The following is a 24871-nucleotide window of genomic DNA, read 5'->3' as shown; positions in this document are numbered from 1 at the left end:
TGATCACTAACAATACCATTTGGAACAGAAGCAAAAATAGTTCTATACATTTCTGTGCATGATATATGGGGGAAATATTTAAAATGTATGCAACTTTATTTTACTCCAGAAGCCCTCAAATAGCTAGCTTTTAAAGGTGTCTTTATATATTACTATGAGGCATTTTCAAATACATATATTTCTTTGGGAGGGCTGTTTGTCTGGTGTACAAATGCAAAGATGTCCATTTACAAATCCATATTTTTATGTGTAAAATGTTTAAAAATGTTTAGCAGTATATTAAAAAATGTTAAAAATCAATAAGATAGCACTATGAATGTTGGACTTCCATGCAGTGATGGGTGATAGTGAGAGGTGTGTTAGGGTTACCTAGGTTGACAGTCAGTCTCACTCTGCCAGCATCCAATTCCAGTCGCAGGGTATCAGCAGAGTCCCTGGATGTTGTTGCCATTAGAATCCCATAGGCTCTCTGTGATCTGAACCGAAGGGAGACGTCTTCTGCTTCAGTGTGCATCACCACTGGCAGCTGGATTTTCATGAACTTGCTGCCATCATAACTGAGAATTGTGGCATCTGTAAATAGAGATGTTGAAGATATAAGTGTATTTGTATTGTCAAAGACAATCCTTTGAATGAGCTCTCCTGAAGTCTATTTCCTGATCACGTATTGCAGATTTAAGTATTTTGTATACATTATGGCATGCAGGTGCTGAACTATGGACTATGTCACAATATCTGCAGTTACATTTCAGTAGATACAATCACAGTACCAGTCATCCCTTTCATTTTAAAAGAACGAAAGACAGAATATCACCAACACTGCAGAAAATAGCCAGGCTCTGCAAAAACCAGGCTCAACTGCCAGCTGCTGGAGCACTATAAAGATGTTTTAGTCCGGATGGAAATTTCAGATGACAGTGCAACCAGGGGCTGACTTCTAATCAGCTGAATAACTTTCTTTTTCCTCTAGTAATGTCAGTGTCAGTTCCTGAAGCTTCCATTTTGGTTACTTATTGAGAAAAACTATCAATGCCAAGTGGTGTAAGAGAAAAATATAAATGATGAATAGATAACAGGTGCAAAATCTTATACCCAGAGAAGGCTGACAGAGGGAAGATCAGCACATTATTATCTAAAAAAAACCTAAAAGCAACCACAGACTAAGGAAGAAATAATGCATCATTGTTGTTTGATTTCAAAATACCCACCAAAAGGCTCAATATATATTTCTTACTTGGTATATAGTGAGTTTGTTGAATAGTTTTGAAAATATACTACAACAGCTAATATAGCCAATCCTTGCCATTATCAATAGCCTTTAATTCAGAGAACTAATGCTAAGAAGGGGGAAAAGTGTTCTCGGTGGGAAAGGTATCTCCCGTTCCCAGAGTGTACTCTAGATGAAAGCTGTCAGATGGCTTTTGGCTTTGCTATGTCAGAAACCAAATGTCTGCATCAGATACCAGTCTTGCCACAGGGTCCCTATCTGAACCCTGCCCGCAGGGGGGCTGAGTCAGTAGTGAAGGGTTACTGTGTGGAACACAAAACACTGGATATTAGGCAGGACACATTTATCCTGGAGGAGATCACATCTCATCCCTTTCAAAATCCAATTTTATTCTGCACGATCCAAACCAAAGGTGTCAAAACCTGAGATGGGTGTTTGACAAATGACCATTCTTCTATATCTCCCATACCTGAAGGGGCTTCTATGGGGATGAGCTTTATTTTGAAAGAGAAAAGGTTTGCACGACACACAATACACACATATCCATATACTGTATATGGCATCAAAAATTCCCAAAAGAACTCAGAAAAACATGCCCAAACCCGTCATCTGTAATTCCTTATTTTGGATCTATTTTGACTTCCAAGAACAGCAAACATACGGTATGAATTAAAATATACAGTATTCTTCTCAGACACAGATCCTTAACATTCTACGTTCTTTAGACTCATTGCTACTGTAAAGCAATGAATATTGTCAAGAAAAGAACAGAGGAATGTTTAGCAAAAAGAAGAAACCACACCTGTCAAAAAATGTACTGTACTGAAAAGAAACTCAAGGAAAGTTTTGAGGGAGCTGTGAGCATCAGATTTAAGAGGGTGACAGAAAGATTGTCTCCTTGGTGACAATTAATTATTGTGCAGAATTTCAGAGGAGGCTTCTCCTAACACAAAGATAAAGTTGTGTGTGCCTTAGTGAATACATTATTTAGATTTGGATACATAGTTGTTGCATATCAATAGACACAGGACATGCTATGACTTGCTATACAATTAATAATAATAATACCTAAAAATATTATACAAGATGACATGTGATTATTATTAGTTTTCTTATACAATAATTTATCAACAGCTTATTACAGAACTGTAGGAGCAGAGGTAATATTTTACCCACTGCCTAGAAGAAAGTTGCATTTTAAAACAGATCCAGATCATTAAAAAAAACAATTTTCTTTTCTGAGAAATTAACTGGCATAATAAGAGAGTACCCAAAGATTGATTATGAGGCAATACACACATTCTCTTCACAGTTTTAGTATCTCCCAAAGTAAAAAGATGACAGCCATTACACATAGGAGACTCATACCTCATCAGTGACTGGAGTGTATTTGCAATAAGAAGACAGCTATTTATTCTTGCATGTTAAGATAATAAAGAAAATGCATCAATGGGAATGGAAAAATTAGCAATAATGTTACAATCCTCAGTCTATGTACTGTATATACTGTATAATTTGGTGTTTCCAAATTTGATTAATGCTGCATATGCTCCATCCATTGATTTTCTAACCATTTTATTCAATTCAGGGTTGCAGGGGAGGCAGGACACACTCTGGATGGGATGCCAGTCCTTCACAGGGCACATACGCTCACACCAGTGCCAGTTTCCCCAGAGGTCAATGAACCTACAGTACCACTACTGTGTATCTTTGGACTGTGGGAAAAAACTTGAGCACCTGGAGGAAACCCATGTGATAAATTCCACACAGATAGCAGCCCAGGTCTGGAACTGAACCCAGGGCCACAGCGCTGTGAGACAGCTACACTAACCACTGCCCCACCATGCCACCAAGTATAATAATAATAATAATTGCTTACACTTATAGAGCGCTTTTCTGGACACTCCACTCAAAGCGCTTTACAGGTAATGGGAACTCCCCTCCACCACCACCAATGTGCAGCCCCACCTGGATGATGCGACGGCAGCCATAGTGCGCCAGAGCGCTCCCCACACATCAGCTATCAGTGGGGAGGAGAGCAGAGTAATGAAGCCAGTTCATAGAGGGGGACTATTAGGAGGCCATGATTAGTAAGGGCCAATGGGAAATTTGGCCAGGACGCAGGGGTTTCACCCCTACTCTTTTCGAGAAGCGCCCTGGGATTTTAATGACCACAGAGAGTCAGTACCTCGGTTCTACATCTCATCCGAAGGACGGCGCCTGTTTACAGTATAGTGTCCCTGTCACTATACTGGGGCATTAGGACCCACATGGACCGCTGGGTGAGCGCCCCGTGCTGGCCCCACTAACACCTCTTCCAGCAGGAGGCGCTCACCCAGCGGTCCATGTGGGTCCTAATGCCAATACTTCAATACTTGTTTTGTGTTCTAAATCATAAGCCTCATAAGTCATCAAACCACATTCTGTAACCTACTGTACTATTTTCTTATCTTTATTGTATTTCATCACAGTTCTGTTTATTAATAATATCATATCCAAATACAGAACATGCTATTAACGTTCCAATGTCAAGCAAAATAAATTTCACCTTTGGACAGAACAGAATAATTCAATTGTTACTGGTCTCCCTGATTTCATTTTCAAACAAATATATAACAATACAAAATACATTTTTGTATTGAAGGCATTTAGAGTTAGTCAGTGTTATAAGGCCTCTCCTATTTTTGCTAAACACAAATACTTGCAAAAGAAATGAAACAGTTGTTGGTGTTTTAATCTATGTTTCTGAGATAAAGGTTCATGAACACAAGGCTTTGTAATTGCACAAAAAAATCTTTCTTGGCATAACTTGAATTCATACGTGTCTGCTTTCTTGAGCAACATGACTAACACAATCAAACACATTAATTCAGCAAAAGCATTACTAACACTTTCTACTTTGTGACAGAGGGCCAACTGCAGCAATTGTGAGATCCTAAAATAGCTTGGGATCTCACAGAATGCACTCCTCTGTAGTCCAGCAGATAGAAGCACACCTGTGCAAATCTGAGCCCATGGGGTGCCTCACACTGGGACTTCAAATGGAAAAAATTCCAAATGGACTGACAGGGAGCCAGAAAACATCGTAGTGACATCTGCCTCTCCATCTGCTTACATCGTTCTGCAAGAATTCAAAACCATTCCTCAGAAAACAGCGACCTGTCTTTGTTTTCCAAAGAAATCTAACACCAACTACATGACAGCCTTGGTACAATATGCTGGGCTGGGGGAGATGAGTAATCTTGCATTTCTATTACAAACTTCAATTGCTTTTTCCAAGACAACAGCACATTCCACTTTAGATTTTATTGCTAACAGAAATGTGTTGCCTTCCATATCGTTCTGCTCATAATGCCTCTTATGCTGATAAAACTAGGATATTGGTACCACTGTCTCCCACTGGATTTAAACACAGTATGCAGTGTCTCTTAATGCCTTCCATGCTAATAATTTTCTGTCATATACCAAGAGTCTCAAGTCTTTATTTCATTAATATTTAGACTTCAGGAACTTAATGAACTACTTATTTCTGATCTTTTTTTTTTCTATCTAAAAAAGTCTGTTACGATTTCTGAAAAAAATCCAAGATTGGGGAAAGATTATACTTATTACTGATGCTTGTAAATTTTATAAAATCTATAATATTATTCGTAGAAGTAGCACTGAGTTTACAAAGTAAATTAATTACATGAAATAAAACAATGTAAACTCATCTTATCCTATGTAGAGAAAAAATCCAGTTAAGTCAATAAGAATATTACACCACATTTAGATAATGTCTTGAAGATGAGCTAGAGAATACATTTTCCACCAAACTCACCCACTAGCAAATCTCCATATGCAGTTGTAGTTGCTTTCTTAATTTGATAAATCAAAAGAGATGTTTCAAATGTAAATATTTCCTAAAACAATTCTGAAACTGTTAAGGCATCACATATGTAAAGGGCAAATCTGGGAGAAAAAAATCAATTTTTTAGATTGAATATTTGATCCCTGTAACGCATGTGAAATAATATTGGTATGTAACATCTGAGATCAGAATTAATTAAAAAATATCTTGGAGTAAATGTTGCCATGGGGATTCAGAAATCCATGTTGAATATGTGTGCATTCCTCAGAGGCATCATAAATAATGTAATTGTGTTTATTGGTTTTTTTTCCTGCTTGTTTTGTCTGCCATATGTTCAGGTCTTCTTCATGCAAAGACCTTTAAAAAACATACGCCTGTTGAGTAAATATAAATGACCTGTCAACAAAGCAATTGTCTGCAGACTGGATTTGGAAGCCTGCTTGAGCATAATAAATAAACAAAGGGATTTGACTGTCACACTATGAATGTGGTGTTAAGGTGTCATGTACTGTAATAGAGTATTTCCTTTATTGATCCATGACTCAGCGCATAAAAAAGTTGGGTTTTTCAATATACCTCAATCAGCCAAACTAAAACGTTGTTAAAATCCATGTATGAACTTCAGTAATGAAGTTAGTTAATAATTTGTAAATTTGGGGATACCAACTATTTTCTTTTATATACCCTCCCAACCTTACAATTGCAAATTTTTAATCAATTTATCTTTCCCGCACCCCTGTACCGCTCGTGGAGAATGAAAGCCTATGAAACACACAACTCCAATATGCCAGGTCTGTCAGAGTCATTCGCCAATGTGACAAGCTGCTGTAAGAGCTCCACAATGCCTTGCTGGAGCATCAGCACAGAACAGAGGGAAGTACAGTATCTTTCACAGACAGACTCAGAAAAAGTCCCAGGTGCTACTATTTAGTGTAAGCTAAGAAAACAGTGCCTTAAACCCACCCATCTCTGGTGACTCTCATTGAGTCTTTAGTGGTTAAGCCACATGACAGCACAGCTTACATTTTTAAAATAAAACAAAAATTCTGTTTATGAACTTTAAAGTAATCTTTTAAAAAATAATGATTGGACTTACATTACACAGTGCAGAAGAAAATGTACTCTATAAGCTAAACTACTTCATAGCTAAATAATAAAGTGAGTGTACAGTGTAGTGCATGACTACCCAACCTGCAGGCCTCTGGATCCACTGCAGAATTCTTAATTCAGCTCCTTAATTATTGAATCAATAAATAAAACCAACAGTTAAGGTTCGGGGGCTATTAAGCTACTGAAATGGGAGTGGACTGGAAGGATCACAGGTTAAGTATAGCTGATTTAGTGGAATGCTGTTTGAAGATATTTTATAGTGTTTATCTCAGGAGCCGTAAATGTTAGTCTTAAATCGTTGTAGTGGTTTCTGTGTTATTTTTCTCATTTTAACTTAAGAGTTCAATTTTTAATAGTTACGACTGGTTGTTCATATGGAAATACTTGACAATTACTTATGATACACATTACACTAATAAAATAGGGTACTGTGAGAAAAGTACATTTATAGTGACATTATTAGTTCAGTCATGGTCTGTTTTGTATAATTACATGTATTTAAAAGCATAACTGCACTGGAATACCAGCAATATTTCAATTTGTACAGTAGTGTGTTTCAATGTGTTATTTTACACAGGTAAACTAAAAGTAATAGTTATATAATGCAGTTACAACATCAACCATATGTTTTATACATAAAATACTGTTTATGTACTTCAAAAGTTAATATGACACAACTGCTGGAGAGTGTTACTTTCTATATACAGTAAGGTTTGTACTTAATAAGCAAACACTTGTAACTTTTATTTAAATAATGTCAAAAAGGCAATGCATATGCAATATTAATACAATCTAATTAATCCAAAATGTGTCTGGTCAAGTAAAAAAAACACACTATGAAACAGTGGTGCTTAATTGCAGTACTCCTCTGGAAACTGGATTGAAAACCCTGTTTAAAAGCACTACTTGGCATGTCACATCTTTCTATTTCCTCTGCTATTTCTTTTTATACTCTTCATTCTAGGTTCAGTACAAATATGGAAATCCAAAGAAAAATGCAAAACAACTGCAAACTCTAGTAATTTATGTGCAATTTTAAATAAATTCCTGAAGCTGCACACACTTTGATACTTTCATTAATAAACAGTATGGTCAAAAATTAAAAAAAGCTGAAATATTGTAAATTATTTCCTAAGTGTGATGTTCCTTGCATATTCACAGGCTGTCATGTTTCATTATATGAGGCATGTTTATACCTTCTCCAGCATATGCTTATTGGCCTTCCTGACATAGCTTAAATAAAAGTTACAGAATTTTGCTAATTAAGTAAGGACATTTGGGATGTAAATGTGTATCTCCTCTCCTTCTTAATTATACTGCTTTGATTTAAGATGGTGAAATCCACCATTTGTTGTCTTTCTTGCCATATGTAATTGCTGAATTTTGCCACAGGGTGGTACACCATGCATATTTAAGTGAAAGCTTTTGTAATTCTTCTGACAGCTTTTTTGTGACTGGTGCCAGCTTTATTCTACCAGCGAGGGAACAATCTGGAGACATCAAAACAACTGGCCATATGCCAGGACTCATCTACTTTAAAATAATTTGCATTTGGAAGGAGCAGCATGGGCTATGATTCCTGCGATGACACATTCAGACAAAGGGGTTCTTCTCCTAAAGATCTCTGCAGATACTGTACTATTTACCTGTTTCTATATATAGACCATTACATAGGAAGGCTGCATTCATCTTATTTTTCTCTCTCTCTTGGCCTGTATTAGGCTGTAAGTTTAAATGGAGCTTGTATTATTATGCTTCTAAAAATTCAAATGCACACTTTTGATGGGTTATTATCTTCTTTAAATGCAAAGGACTGTTTTCCTATTCCACTCAACTGATTAGTTCCAATGAGAGCACACATCTTGAAAATTAGTAGCGTGCAAGGAAAGAATTTGAGAAAGCCAAACAGACAGATCCAAGAACTGCTAGGTTTCACAGTGACTAGACTGCAGCTCTTGAATTATGTATTTTGTAATCACTTGTAAGCATGTTTCTTAATGTACTTTGCGTAGTGTGCACTCTTACCAAACTTGAAAGACATGATAGAGCAATTATTTTTCTTTTAAGAAATCGAACAGCCCTATTGAATTGGAAATGTGTTTGCAATGGCTAAGGAGATAAAAAATTTATAAAGAGTTAATTGTCCAAATGATTTTAAGAGTTTAGTGTCAACCTTCATTATAAATAATTAAGTCCCTTACCAAAAAAAGGCATAAATTGCTCAGGGGCAACACATTGTCCCTAATAAATGCAGGCATTGCCAATCAGAAAACAACTATTTGTGCCTCTTCCAATTTATTTAACCTGACCAAGTCTCAATTAAGGTGGAATTAATCTCGTAACTTCTGGAAGCAAACTAAAACACTTCTCTAGCATAGGAAAATCCCATTTTCATTTAAATTCAATCATCTATATTTATAGACAAGCATAATACATTGATGCATTTTTATTAATCGTGTTGGTTCAAAATTATTGAAGTCTTGAAAAATCATGTCCGTGTTTGTCTCGCTGGAGCAGATATGGATTACATGAAATACCATTACCATAAAGAAGCATCTGTTGCCATGTAATACATTTTATCCACATAACTGGCAATGTTGACAATTGTGGTTAGCGCCATCCCATTACTTAGAAGGAAACTCCAATTAAAAACAAAAGCAACACTTGTACAGTACATGCAAATGCTAAGTAATATACTGTCTTTTTTTTGTAATCTGAAAAATATGTTTGCAATTCTAATGTTTTTGGTGTAACAATTCAAGAGGCTCATGAGCCCTCGCTAAGGTATGTGTGATATCTGAATTTTAATCCAGCTTTGGTCACAAGTGAATGGCTTGACGGGTCCAATTGTTTCTGGCAGAAGACAGCCAATTTACACGTTGTGTACAGACAGCCCGAATTTACAGAGTGGTGTCTCTCTGACAGGCAGTCCCACTGCCATTAAAGAGCCCCTCAATTTTAAATGCATGAGAGCCCAGTCACAAGGTCCATGGATGCATTTTAAAAGAATCTCCAAAAAGGCATGCTATCTCTTAAGGATGCATGCTCAATTCCCATTCAAGTTGAAAAAAATGTTTTTTTTTTATCAGCAAAGCCTCTAGCCTGTTTTACCAAAGCTGATGCCTTTGGAAAGAGGCACATTTTCTTAATTTAATAGTATTCATTTTGACATAAAATTGCCACTTGTTGTTGCATTTGTATGATCTAATCAATGCATTCTGCCACTGGCTTCTACAGGTATGGTGAATGTTTTAGACACATTTGAAACTAACGCAAATACAGGCTGCATATGATGTAATTCTGCAGGGCAAGCTCTTCTGGTACTGTAGATCAGGGATTCTTCAGGAAAAAGTAAGTGCTAGACAATAGCTCAGAAGCCCCACAATACAGTATATGAAAGCATATTCAGTCTTGATGTAATGTATACTATACTTTCTATAAATTTTAAGATCTAAGGGTAAACAATTAATTAGAAATATGATATAGCTTTAAAGAAGTAATAGAAAATACAGAATGTTTAACATTGCAATTTAAAAGTTATTGAACATATACTATACTATAAAGACCCCAAGTGAAAATAGACTGTGGTGCCGCTTTATTTTGCATATTACCATGGTAGGCAAAGGCAATTTCCATGTATTTATTGAATGAAATTGCCACTTAGCATTTAATGTTTATGTTTGCACACACATCCACAAGAATATACTGTAGCACTCTTCTCTTGGTTTTCACCATTGCACTCTCCTACCCAAGGACAAAAAAAGGAAACTCTATGAGTATAATGTTAAAAAAACACAAACTTCAATTGATACATACCAAAACCAGAATCTAAGGCTGGAACTCTACCAGCGTCACAGGGTTCAAAATAACCATAAGTTACTAACCCCTCTCGCAGGATCTTCCAAGGTAGCCGGTCCCAGAGCAGTCACAGACGTATCGGTTCCAGCCCTCTCTGCACACACCGTTGTTCTGGCAGGGATTGCTAAGGCACTGTTTCGGCACCTCCCTGGTACACGATGGCTTCACTCCAGCTGCCTTTTGGACTTCTGCCATCCTCCGAATGTCTTTGCTCTGACCGTCAATGAAGAGGTCCCTGATGCAGCCCACATACCCATAGTTAAGCAGGGCTGTCCACACCTCAGTGGGGAAGACGAGCCCTACTTTGTTCTCTGGCAGGCCACCTAAGTACAAGTTGTCATCCAAGTCAAGGATTTCACTCTCTCCTGGTGCTGTGTATGCTGTGCGGTGAGTATTCACAGATATGGTACCTGGAAGAAGGAAAGAAGGTTAGATTAGTAAAGTAGCTGCAAGGCAACATTAAACATACAACTATTGATTAGCTGTAAATGTCATAATTTCATAGGCTTTAAAGAAAAGGGGGAAAAAACTGCTTTTTTTTTCACAGGATTGCAAGAATTAAAATGCAGACAATGAATTGAATTAGAATGCACGAATGTATGAATTAGCCTACACATTGCCTTAAGTATATTTAATTCTACGAATTCTACGAATTCTGATTAAACATACTTTTTATTCTTTATTTAAATGTATATTGAAGTAATAATGTGAACTTTCATTTTTTATTTAATGATTTGTATGCTGTTAACACACCACTCCATCCTCTGTTTCAAAGATGAAATTGTTGCACAACTTTATGTTCTATTCCATACATTTGACATTGTTAATTATTGATAAAAACCTTAAAAATGATCAGACTTAAATCCTAAACACATAGGCGTACTCATCTGAAATAGTTTGTTTTAACTTAGCTATACATTTTCACCAGGCGAAAACCCAGCCCAGTAAACAATAAAGGTGACATAATTGCTCCGACACTGCATTGCACTCCAAAAAGAAAACATATTTAACAGAGATGCAGGTTATACAAAACAAGTGCAATATTGTTATGGCCATCCTATCAATTAGCTTTGTCGTCTGTATGTAAGAAACAACTCAAACTGGGGTGCAGTTTTTCTTCTTTACTTATGCACACATACCTGTATAAATGAAAATTGTGTGCTTTTCTGGGATGTATCATTTTGATTCAGCTTCAATTCTCGATCCAGTACATGACAAATAACGACGTACATGACTCGACTGTTAAAAGTGAATATCTGGATTGTGCTGCGAGGTCCGACATTTGATTAATATGTTTATAGATCAGGTTTCTAGTGAACAGCCATTGTGGAATTTTAATTAATGATGCCTGCCTAAAACCTCTGCATCTTCTCCAGTAATCTATAGCTCTAAATCCTGCCAAAACAACATCCGAAGAAAGGAGTCCTAGTAGAATTTGCAATAATTTAGCTTAAAGTTCTAAATACATCAGGGTTTACTAAAGAGACATAAACATTATGTGCTCTTAACAATACTATTCACTGGTAATCTACTGCTGGGTTTTCTTATTGGAAGTTAATCAGGCTATTATTAATATAACCGAATAAAATTGAAGCAGGAATTCTACAAATTAACAAATTCTAAGTTTCACCAAAGTAAACAATTGCCCTTTTCGTGCTGCATTTGTCTCCATCTGTGATTCTCTGGAATTTTAGTAAAATCAGTGAAATGCAAATTACTAAGAGTGTAGCAATGGTTTTATGGATGAAAACAGATCTGCTGAGATTTCAGGCTCAAGGAGGTTACAAGTGGTCGTATGATCTACTGTATGAGTGAATCTGATTCACTGAATTGCCTGCTTCCACTGTTCTTTGTGTTCTTGTGGGGTTTTTGTTTTGGTTTAGACTGTTTTCTGAGCATGAGGTTTCCTTAACAAAGAGAGTTAAACGTCAGGTACTCATTCATTCAACAGACAATTCAACTACAGTTGTAGTTGACAAAAGCTCATGTTACTAAAATCATTGAGAACTCCTCATGGATAATAAAAACAGGCTAACTATTCTGATCCTTAGTGTGAGAAAAAAAGTAAATATTTGACAAATATTCTGCAAAACAACAAGCAATGAACAATTAAGCAGTGGGTTGTCTGCTGATTACAGATCACTGGATGCGTTCTCTTCTCTTCACAGCCTCACACTGACAAGAAAAGTCCAAGCTACCAGAGCTTTTTTGTGGTTTTTTTGTTTACATGGCAGGGCTTTTGTTTAGATTTTTGATTACTATTTGCTTTTCTATTCATTAATATTTTGTTTAGTGGCTTCCAGGAGGCATGCAAAAGAAAATGCAGTCTTTCTCTGCCCAAGGTCAGCCAGCCTACAGCACAAGACTGAAGAAATATCAGGACATTCCAAAGGATGATTAACCCAGCCCAAAGTGGTCAAGGCCCTCCACAGACTAAGACCCTCACAGCTGTTCTGCCTTTTCTGTACTGCAGACTTGGCAATAATGAAGAGATGCAGAGCCAAACATTTCCCCTAGGTTAGTGCTAATGAGCCTACTCCATCATATTCATTATCTCAGCAATTTCATTTTTAACTCTGTTTACCGGGAAATGGAATCTTCATGCTCTGTTATGTTTGCAGATGTAACCTGTAATACGCAAGTTAAGTCACTGCTATTTAAAAAACCCCACCACTGAATGTATGCTATACAGCCAACAATGAGTCAGCCACAGTGAAGGCAAAGAAAGTTCTTTCAAATAATGTCACAAAAGCATTAGCAACCATTGCAGCACAAACCTTTGAAGCTCTGGCCATGCCACTGAACATGAAAATCCACTAAACCTCTTGTTAAGAAGGCAAATGTGAACATAGCGATGATTGAAAAAAGCTACTGTGTATTATTATCCATATATATGTATGACTTTTATTTATCTTGAGAAATTAGGAAATCGGTGTTATAATTGGAATGTTTAGGGAGTACCTACGGAGTGTACAGAAGCCTATTTCGGGGTATCCTTCACATCAGAGTTTTTGTGCTACTGCGCAGTTCACTGCCACACTAAGGCCGGAGGGAGGGCCGACATCCCAGGAGTGTGGAAACATCTGTCTCTAAATGGTAATCTTCCAGAAAAGCAGAAATTGGAAAACTGTGTTTACTGCTGATTTGCAATGTTTCATTTGGAATTAAGACTTATATCCCCACAGGGAGGCTCACTATTAAATAGTGCCATGGTTTACTTATTTACCTGCTTGTGTAAGAACATGCAATAATATTCCAGACAGTATTTCTCAGTGATGGATTTTTAATGAAAGAACATTTATAGGCAAACATGCACAGGGGCATGTAAGAGAAGTCTTGTAATACTGTGAGAGAGTTATTTCCCTCTCATAAAGGGCCTGTTTGAGTCATTAAGTCACTTCTTTAACAAATGTATGGTCTGACAACACGATTCTTCGTCTCTCTCTCCATGCGAAATTCAAGGGAAACCCATCTGTCTGTAGGAGTCTGGCTACAGTGCTGATCCCGATTTGATCACATGCTGCTGATATCAGTAATCCTTTTTACTTCACATCACCCATGCTCCCAGTCGAATGGCATATGAATGAGATTTAGGAAATCTAGCTGTAATAATGCACGAGAATCTCTGAGCAATTCAAAAGCTATTGTCAGATTCTCCTGGCTCATATAAGATGTCTGGCAGTATGTAATGAAACTTTAAAAAAATATATTTTACCTTTGCCAAAGATTCTTGGCAAAGTGTTTTTGCTTCTACGCAATTAGAACATAATGAAAAGACCAGCTTAATTTTTTAACCGAACATTTGTAACAGAACAATCCCAACGTGCAATTCCTAACTAAAACTAAACCATGCAGATTATGGATGTCCCTTTACATTCACAACGTTCTTCTCCACACACACACAGATTGTATCAATTAAATGGGGAGGGATGCTGTGATACCCATGTGCATCCGTAAAACAAAACAAGAATGCATACTTTGTGTTTTAAGGCTCAATCAGTCCTATAAAGTAATGTTAATTTTGTAGACAATATGAGCAGTATTTAAATGATCTAAAGCCCTAACTGCAGAAGCTAGGGAAGTGACATTGGCTTATAATAACAAATCACACCAACAGAACAAAATACAGTATGCAGCCTAGCTGATCAATGTGGCTGTAGAGCTCTCAAATTAGATTCAATAAACTGTGGCATCTGCTAGATAAAACAGAACCTGCTAAAAATGTGCTATAAAGAGGAAATCTTCAGACATATTTTAATAACCTAAGTCATCTTGCTTATCATGGGTTGTGGGTCATGAGTAGGAGTCAGTCTGAGGCGCTGCAGTTTCCAGTACCCTGCTACTGCCCTCCAAACCCATGGACACACTTCCTTCGAGTCTCGCTCTCTCTTGAGGCCAGTCGCATCTGCTGCATGGATTGCTTCCAATTCATAACAACTTGTGCTGTGAATATTCTTTCTTCATACATATTGGTTGTATGTAGATTTTATAAACACAGCACAATGACACATGTCAAACAATGGCCCTACCACCTGCATTTCCACTCAAGCCCAGCATAGAGAACTGTATTACAGGGTATAAAATCCCCAATTAGACAATAGTGTAACTTCAAATCAGAAAATAAATGGCAGAAGAGTACTGGAAATGATGAATTAGGATCGCAAGATACTGTATACAATGACATTTCACATTAGAATGCAATGAGGTACAGCACTTCTTCAAAGGGCTGGACTTAGAAGAATGAGAATATGGCACAACCTAAGTTGGTTTGTTGTTGGCTCACGTGGAAAGAATAAAAATAAACTGTGTACTAATATCAAGATGGATAAAATTAATTTCTACTAATGGGACTGTTATTTACATACTGTACCTGAGAAGACAGGTGAAACAGATTATACCTGTGTTGTCATGATTGTTGGTTGACATGTGTGTTTTCATTTAACTTTGCAATAATTGGCTACTAATATTTTGTGACACGAAATTTTAGATCAGTAGTCATCTACATGTACTACAGCTTTCATTAGAAGCATTGTCCTAAAATTGGAAAGTGAACTCTGATGGCACCGGGCATTTAACACATACACAATTCATGACGTGACTGAGTGTCCCTAGAATGAAAAGCAAATTGGAGGTTGCCTTTCTGCTCATAGATTTGAAATTGCTGTTTCATCTTTTCTTGCCCTTGTTCATAAAGTGTCTGTGTAAGGCAACTCAGGCATGCAGAATTCTGATATGTTTCACATCAAAGTTTCAATTTCACACTTCTAAACTACCCTTTATCAAAGTGTTTTAATCAAAAAATATTTTCCAAGCATAATGAAGAGAATAAAAAGTTAATATGGCATACTGTAGAAAGAGTGAGAAGCTAATTATAAATCTAAAAGAAAACCCAAGACTAATGTTCCTATTTAATGTATATAGCATATAATACATTAAGCACAACTTATTTAAAAAAATATATTTAAATTTGATCATTTTTATATCCATAATCAATCAGACAGCCTACTGACTGAGTCATCTGTTTGTTTAAGGAAGAACTGCTTCTTGTATGCAGTTTTGTGACCATCTTCAAATTCAATCATTTTAGGATTCACTAGGATGTTTTAGGAATATTTGTTGCAATGTGATGAGAGAAGCTCAAGGGATGAATCTGAGGGATGAATTAGATTTTTCACATACAGAAGTCATAGCTAGAGTGTTATTTTTCTAAGTCTTTAGAACTAGAATATTTAGAAGTATATCCTTCTTATATGCATGGGTTTTGTAGGCATGTGAAACTCTTTCTGCTTTTGAAGGTACAGAAAGAGAAGCACTGCACTGTATGTATTCACAAAAATGAAGTACTGGATGATCAACTATAGATAGAACAGCTGCAACTAATGTGGACTATAGTTTTGCTACCTCTTTAACAGTCAATATGACACTTTCAGCAAAGTGTACAGCATTTACTGTATACACTCTACATTTTACGCCTTTTATATTACCTTTAAAGGCGCTATATAAAATAAAGTTTATTATTATTATTATCATTATCATTATTATTATTATTATTATTATTATTATTATTATTATTATTATTATTATTATTATTACATTTCAGAAATACTAAGAGAAAAGGTTTCTGTTATAAATATGTTTTCTCATTTCAACAAATGAAGTATATAAGAGACGTTTGGGCGGAAGGTGACATTCTGATCTCGCTCATTTCTGCTCGTCTATATATATACATGTACAGTACTGTAAGTCTCACACCCAGGACTTCCTTTTATGAAACTCTTTTGCACCTCTTCCACCATCCCATCTAAACCCTTGCAGCAACTCCTTCGCTTATTCATCTAATAACTGTATTTAACTATCCTCTGAGGGAAAAAAATCTTCTCTATAGCATTTTGGTATGGGCTATTGGGGAAGCCTATCCTCACTACTAGGCTATCGTTCCCTCAGCTAGGTGAGTTACAGTAGAAATACTTTTCCATCACTTTATCGCATTCATAAGCAAACTACTGAAATCTGGATATCTGAATATTTTGAAAATCTATTCTCAATGCCGGAATTTAATTAAATGCTGGAAGCCAGTTATTGCAATGCAAACACAAGAATAGTACTAAAATAGCAGTCAGTGGCATTAAACAAAAGCTTTATGGATATATAAGAATGAAATCAATACTCCACTCCTGATGGAATGCCAGCATTACTATGGGGGCACAGAAGCTATTGCAGAATGTCTAGTGAGCCAGATTCCATATCCACTCATAAATCATTAATAGAGAGCAAAGCAAGCACTTTCATCAGACACATCACACAGGACATCTATCTAACTGCTTTTCAAAATACATCTGCAAAGGATATGAGTGGGCTGTGCTTTGTTCACAGGAAACAGATTTTCATCTTCTTATTATTTTTCCATCCAAAAATCACTGGGTAGAAATGTGAAATATATAGCATTTGTTTTTAAAAGAATAATTAATCATTTATTGTATCCAAGTATCATTTTCCATTTTTCATTTAAACAGAAATCTAAAAACCTACAATACGCAACTGCATGCATGCTTTGGTTTAATAGGCAATAGTAAAGCAAATGAAGGATAAAAAAATCAACTTTCTAATGACGTCCGTTCCCAGGAATACAGGGACGTACTGTACAGTACTTTCTATATACAATATGTAAAGTCTATAAATCTATAAAATCTATTAGTAAAAAAACATTGTATATACTGTATGTACAGTAAATTGCCCATACTGTATGTCATAACATACCAATTGTTTTGGAGGCTAGACATGCTGAAGGACACATTTCCTCTGAGTGTGACTTTCCTTCACTGTAGTTGTTATCAACCATGAAGACTACACAGAACTGCAGCACTGACTAAATGAGAATCTGAGTGAATGGGGATTCTTACTCAGAAGATAAAGAGCCTCTGGCTATCAAAGTCTGCAATGACTGACAACACTTCAGCCAATTTCCAAGTATGCACCAAAGATGCATATTCACACTGCATTTTGCTGCCAGGTAAGAACTGAAGTGCTCTGAGGGTGCAGGCATTGTAAACATGTTCTGGTCATTCAAATCTGTTTGTTTACATGGCATGTTGATGCCATGTAAGGCTGATTGAGCTGGCAGTTTTATTCCCACCTTGTAGTCAGATCGTATAAGCTAAGCAGTGCTGAGCCTGGTCCGACCGAGATTGGAGACCTCCTAGGACACCCAGGTTGCTACTGTCAGTGGTGTTGCAAACCTGAAGGCGACACACTTCCCTCTGGAGCAGAATTTCCAAATCAATGTCCCTGTATGCTGACAGGAGGCATTGTGCAGCAGAAGGTCCTTTGGATGAGACATTAAACTTTTCGTATTAAACTTTTATCTCTGTAATCCTTTGGGATGAAAAGTACTACACAGATGCAATAAATTAATTATTGAGAACAGATTCAAACCTCTAGAAAGGAAGGCTTTAATGGTTCCTTTATATTTTAAAGGAGGTGTTCATAGATGGCAAAAAGGCTGCTTCACACAACCAGATTCCAGCTCAGCCACTATAACTATCTGTGTAATTTGATGCTGTCCAGAGCGCAGATAATCCTTTGTGATCCCTTTGTTGGTAGCATGCACCCAGTCTTGTAACAGTAATGTAGTACCAATGAAATCTTCTTCTAACATAATTCGGAAACGGCACCAAATAATTCAATTTTTGTACCTCTGTTGTTTATAACTAGGCATCCTGCAAGCATGTTCAAAATTGCAGTAAAGAAGAATTCTCACCAGTTACCAATAGCAAAATTATATGTTAACATTTATTGCTTTATATTGTTTTTATGCAATAAAAGTTTATCTGAATATGTTCAGTTAATTGTATTATGCTGCATATGTGAGAAATGAATAACTATTAAAAGCTAACATTGTTCTCGTGCACTTATAATCCTGTACAGTATGTAAGTAAAAAACTCTAAAATGCTTATCTGTAAAAGAAATAGCAAAACACATTATGGAATATGAAAATCCCCTACATGTATACTGAGGTGATTATATGCAACAGTAATACTGGGTTCTCAAAAAATTTGTAAGCACAATGAAGGAAGTCATTCTTTAATTTATGAGCTTATGTTTTCTTTTTTTTTTAAATGAAAGAAGTGACCTGAAAAAGAAAAGTGCTCTAAATACTTTCACAAATCTGTCAGGCTGTCATGAAGAAAAAAGATAATATTTCAATGAACCGACTATGCCATGAACATAGGGATGAGATTCTTGCAAGAAAAATAACAGTTCTGCACTCACAAGTGCCTGTGACTTCAGAATGAAAAATAGGAGGCACAATAAAATATACTGTATGATAAAGGTAAAAGACCAAATGAGAGATTCAGGGTATTCCCCTCACATGCATTAGTCTTAAATTGCATCCTGTCACCTGTTCTATTTTAACATGACATATGTTTGGGAAACATTTTTTTATTTGACACAAAATTCTAAGATGGTAACAGAGATGTAACAAATAATGGTAGGATAAAGGTCTATAAGAAAACTACATTCTCCCTCAGTTAATTTGTGCACTGTGCACTAAATGGTTAATTCCTGTGAGAGCCAGATTCATGTTACTATAGTAACACAGGCTGAGCAGAGAGAACTTGCTTCCAATAGATTTGGTTATAATCAGATAAATGTTTTACTTTGGATGGTGTGCAATTATTATTATTATTAGTGGTATTATGCATATACGTATACATTACACTGTTAACTTAAAAATATAAAAAATATCAGATATTTTAAAAACTTATAGTACCATTATTCCCAAATTAAGTTGGCTAATTAAATTACATGTGATGGTTCAGTATTCACACTTTATACATTTAACTTTTTAACAGGGATAAATATGTGCAGCTCACTGTCTGAGGCAACTTTCTACGTGTAAATGTGTGAGAGAAAGTGTGCATTGGAAGATAAATTTCTTAGTTCACTTCCATATTCAAGTAAACTAGCAATTATCCTTAAAACAATTAAAACAAATTGCTTAAAATCTCCTTTAGCTAAGCCACATATACTGTACATGAGCATTTGCAGAGAGGCAGCTGTTACAGTAGCCTAAAACTCCAACACAGTATGTGGTTGCTCAGTATTTGAGCACTGACCTTATATTCATTGGTGCATGAGATAAAAAGCCCCAGAAAGGCACTTCAAACCCCAGGTGTGACAGTGTGAGCTTTACTGTCTACACTGTGCTGTCTTATAGATGGCCCAGCAATAGGGAGAAAGCACGCTGTCCAGAATTGCATGGGCTAGAATTGAATTGCATATCACAATGAGTGCCATGTTTGACACTGCTATCATTGTTTTTCAGTCCACTATCCTAACTTCAGCAAAATAAGGGAACTTTGAAAATTCATAACCAAGGACATTACAAATTTGTTTAAAAATGCATTTCTGATCAACCCAGTCTGAGTACTATGAATCACTGATTTATAGCCAAACTTTTTTTGTTTAGGCTTAGTACTACTGTACAGTAGTGTTTCTTATTTACTGTACAGTTCACTTATGCTATTGTTTTTATTTTGCTACAGTGCATAACATACTGCTCTGTGTTCATCTTAAAAATTGATTTTGAAAACTTGAATTTAAAAAAATGTAACAACAAAGGCCAATAAATTAATTGTACTCTTAAAAACAGAGGGTTGTTTAACATGCTTACTGAGGACAATTATCAAGCCATTAGGCTCCAAATCATTCTATCTTATTAATTCTAGGAGGGGGGAAATGTATTTGCAAACGGAATCTGGCAAAGCCGTTGCTTTGGCGACATACTCTAATGTACTAACAGACGACAAATGACAACAGGATGGAAGCGTCACAGCATGAAATAAGGGAGACAACAGTCTACAGTAGCTCGGCATGCTCCAGCAGGTGTGGCAGTACCTGATCGCCCGTCCCTCTGGAAGTCCACATGATACCATTCTCCATCGTTCACCTTTTTGTTCACTGCTTTGGTTTTGGTGGTTCCTGATCCCATGTCAAGTAGAAGGTAGAGGTGGCCGTCCAACATTTCAATAGCAAAGAAGTCCACCTTCATGGTCTGAGGATTTTTGGTATCTTTCTGCTGCTTTGGCTTGCCATGGCTAAAGAGAAGTAGTCCATTCGGCTCTGTGGTGCGAAAGTCGAAGGACACAGAGCCCGTTTTCTTAGCATTCCACTTGTGCAAAGTGATGTAGGACTCTGGGGTTTCAAACGTGATGGGGTCCAAGGTGGCCACGTTCTCACATTTGAATGCTACAACACCATGGATCTTCATTTTGGCATCCCCCTGTTTAGCCAGTCTGGACAGTTCTAATCTGACATCATTGTTCTTATACACAACCTGTTCACAAAGTGGAAAACATCAAAAGGTTAAAGTTGCAAGTTTAGGAATAAACATAGTGTGCCATTTAAAAAAAAGAAAATAACAGAATTCTGTTTGCAGCATACTTGTCCTACAGTATAATTTGCTTGTAATCATATCCATTGTTAGCTTTTGTACCTTCACTTAATATAGAACTTCATAAATGCAGTGAGTTGTTCTAATCACCTTATTATAAAGTACAATATTTAAAATATTTTACTTATTTTTTAATATAATAAATAAAAGACTATAGTATAAGTGAGTTAAGATTATAGAATTATTGAGGTACACTCGTTTGGTTTCCAGAAAAATGTTAACAAATATATTGAGAATCTTGTACTGAATTCTGGGTATTTACAGAATAAGTATTACAACACTTCTACAGAATGACAAGTGTGAAAATAAAAGAGGCTTTTTAGGAATTAGCATTGTTTCAGTCAGTGTACTTAACATGAGTAAGAGCAACCACAGGGGATGACAGAGTACACTGTATCATTTCTCTCAGGAATCACTGTAGAGTTTAACAAGACCTAATGGCTGCTTCTCAGACACACTCTTGCTCTATTGCTGTGAAAATTATTCCCACTGTTTTAAAAATCCTGGCACAAATTGCTTTAAAAGCCAACAGTGCAAGAGTGAATTAACTTAAAAGCCTTTTAAACATTGTTTTGAAGGAAGCTATATACAATTCAGTATGTGTAAAGAATATTTTGTTAATTGGAAAATTGACTAATCTAAGTGTTGATATTTTCAGTAGTTGTTAAATGCATTTAGTTTCACATCCAATTACAGATGAAAAGACTTTATACAGAACATATACTGTATGACTTGTATTTTGCTCTATGTTATATGTTTAAATTATGAATAGGCAGTTATGTAAAGATGCAGTGATGGGTATCTGCCTTTTCTAAATAACTGGGATCTTCGGTGGATTTCTAGGTCAGCTACAAAATAACTGTCATTTCATATTTATAGCAAAAAGAGGACACCAGTTCTTTATTCAAGAGCAGTGTTATTACCTCATTCTGCCATAAAACAACCTGTAATGTCACAAACATATTATACTACCAAATTTATCACCTGCTTCTTATACCAGTGACAAGAAACAAGTGACAAAAGTTTCCTTTCCCTTCCAGTTGTGCCCTAGACTGCTGAAGGACTGACTTGTCACACTTCATCCAGTATGAGCTTCAAAGCGCATGTGTGCCAACGGTAAGGGTGATCTTTGGCAGCAGTGTGCTGCTGAGTCTCATGGCTGCGATTACAGAATGACACTCCTGCTCTGTTCAGTTGTGCTTACAGTCAAGTATGGGTTGTGGCTGTGTGCACAGAATTGCACAATTCAGATCAGCAGGGCTCCCATTGTAGAGCTACTGGAGCTTTATTATCTCTCTTTTTCTATAAGGTGATACTGAGCAGTAGCATTGCTGTGGATCTTTTGACACAGGGCACGTTAATATCATTTTTATTATCAGAGGTATTCAATATCCCTCCTTTTAAATTGACTCAATTTTAATTTGAACTGTTTCCAGTAAAAATAATGACATGTAGATGCAATTAAATGGATACTGATGATACTTCAGAAATTTCAATCGTACAAGGTCTGTACTCAACTGAACAATGAATGTACTGTAAGCAGTTTTTGCAAAATCAATAAAGAAATATTACAATTACCAAGTATATATGAATTGGTACACACCACATATCACCTTTTCACATCAGCAGTTTATAAATGCAAAGATATTGCCACATTATTTCAAACAGACAATTTTGACCTAACACATTTTTCTAACCATACTGTATAGTGTTACAGTATCATGTCTGCATTAATAATCAACATTCTTAAATATCTACAGTACATGGACCAATAGAATGCATAAACAATACGTTTTGCTCCATTTTTTGCTATTCTGCAACACGACTGATTTTTAAAACTGTTAAAATCCTTACATCACACTTCTTCTTAATAAGGAAAGAATTTAAGGTTGTGAGGTTTTACAGTACACTCTTAAAGCACATTTACAACAAATGCAAATTGTGTGCTCCAGAATGAGAGGATGGGAAAATTAACTATGTAAGCTATGACTACATTCCGTGTTCTAGAATCTGAACCATTATCCTCACAAAAGATGTGTTCAAATTCGAGTCTAAACAGACAGTTAATATATTTTTCAGTATAAACTTGCAGTTGTTCAACATGTTGTTGAATCCGATACTCGGGCTTCTTTCAAGAAATAGCCGGATGAGATCCACTGATCAATTTTCTACTAGCATCAAAACTAGATGGGCTAGATGGGTCGAACATCTTCCTTTTGTTTGCAGCCTTTCTTATGTTCTCAAGAGACCGTGAATTAAAAATACTGTAGAAAATACTCAGTGGACACTGTACGTCAACCAGCAACATTATCACAGAGCTGCAAAGAAAGCACATATTTATACACAGCTTCAGTATTTGCATATTTATTTGTGATATATATTTCTGAAAACCAACATCATTATCTTCTAGCAATGATGATATTTTATATTATAGTGCTTGTTCATGTCCAACAATGGCATGCCAGCATTTCTTTTACAAATATGTGCATAGTCTGCTGCTGCAAGGAATATCCCACACTGTTTCGAAGTACTCTATCTCCAGAGCCATTACAAGATAAGATCACTTTATTGACCATATACAGTACAATTTCTTGTATTAGGAATTTGTCTTCTTTTCGCATATCCCAACTTGCTCTCCATTAAACACACAGACAGGGAGAGAAGCCTGGGATCACTTACTGTATACGGTGACCCTGGACCAGTTGGGGTTAAGGGCATTGCTCAGGGGCCCAACGGAGCAGGACTCCTCTGCTGGCCGCAGGATACGAACCGGCAACCTTCCAGCCACAGATCGTTAGTCACAGAGCCACTGCACCGCCCATTATCAGACACTTTGAAGAACACAAGTGTTCTTAAGGTACATTAAGGTGGAGTATGCATATAAGACACGCATAAGACCATACTTTTGAATTTAGTTATAATTTGAGTGTTTTGAAAATATCTTACTAATTGGAAATTACTAGCCAAACACACCTGCCATGTTTGAGTAGAAGCAAGATGCCTCTTCATCTTGCTACCATCAAATCTTGAATCACTGGGAAGGATGGATAAAATGCAGACTTTTGTGGATGCAAACATTCTAAAGAATAAAGTAAATTGCTTCTGTAACAAAATAATGAGCACCTAACGTAACTTCCTTGCGAGGGATATAAATATATGATGTTGGGAAAAAAAGGTACTTTATGCTTTTTCTTGCTAATGATGGACACTGAGCTGGAGTGAACATCTTTATAGTTATTATGACTCTCAGGACTGTCGAACACCATGTGATGACTCCTGGCTGATGATTACAAGCTTTCTGACAGGCAAAAGATCTCCTTGCAGTCAGTGTGGGAAAACAGCTGCGCTGCTTCCCCTGCCTCCCAACCTCTGTTTAGTAAACACATGCACAGTGACCTATTGTTTATTGATTCTGAACAGTGGTTGACAGACACATCTCTGAAACCCCTGGAGGAAACTCCACATCATTGCACAACTCCAGTGATCATCAACTCATCAAGGTGTACAAACTAACTGCAATGGAACCACACAGACAAATAAAACAAATAATACACCTAATCTGTGTAACCTTCTTGTTCACAGCTCCCTTGACCGCCCTCAGCAATCATCCACACCAGGCACTTTCCCTTGCAACAGAGTACGCTGTATCACCTGCAAGTACACATCTAACACCACACTCATTCAAGGTCCCTCAGGACAATTCCGGATCACTCAGATGACATCTTGTACCTCCAGCAACTTTATTTACTGTATCTCTTGCAGTAAATGCCCAGCCATCTATATTGGGGAAACAGGAAGGAGACTCGGAGACCGCTTCAGAGAACATGTTAGGGCTGTGAAGATTAAAGATTTCTCCAAACCCATATAGTC

General features: G+C 36.6%; 1 protein-coding gene across 36 annotated transcripts in view; it reads right to left on the bottom strand.

The window, feature by feature from the left end:
- Window positions 1–24871, bottom strand: part of nrxn1a (neurexin 1a) — a 350164-nt gene that overhangs the window by 208630 nt on the left and 116663 nt on the right. For all 36 annotated transcript variants that reach the window (XM_015363013.2, XM_069179698.1, XM_069179705.1 and 33 more), the window contains 3 exons: window positions 20446–20884; window positions 10073–10456; window positions 370–573 (listed from right to left, as the gene is read on the bottom strand). In XM_015363013.2, the coding sequence (XP_015218499.1) occupies window positions 370–573; window positions 10073–10456; window positions 20446–20884 (1027 nt within the window). The remainder of the gene's footprint in view (window positions 1–369; window positions 574–10072; window positions 10457–20445; window positions 20885–24871) is intronic.

Source organism: Lepisosteus oculatus, chromosome 17 (genome assembly GCF_040954835.1).
Source record: "Lepisosteus oculatus isolate fLepOcu1 chromosome 17, fLepOcu1.hap2, whole genome shotgun sequence".
In the NCBI taxonomy this organism is placed as follows: Eukaryota; Metazoa; Chordata; class Actinopteri; order Semionotiformes; family Lepisosteidae; genus Lepisosteus; species Lepisosteus oculatus.
The sequence above is the reverse complement of the archived record's forward strand: the minus strand, read 5'-3'. Positions and strand labels throughout refer to the sequence as shown.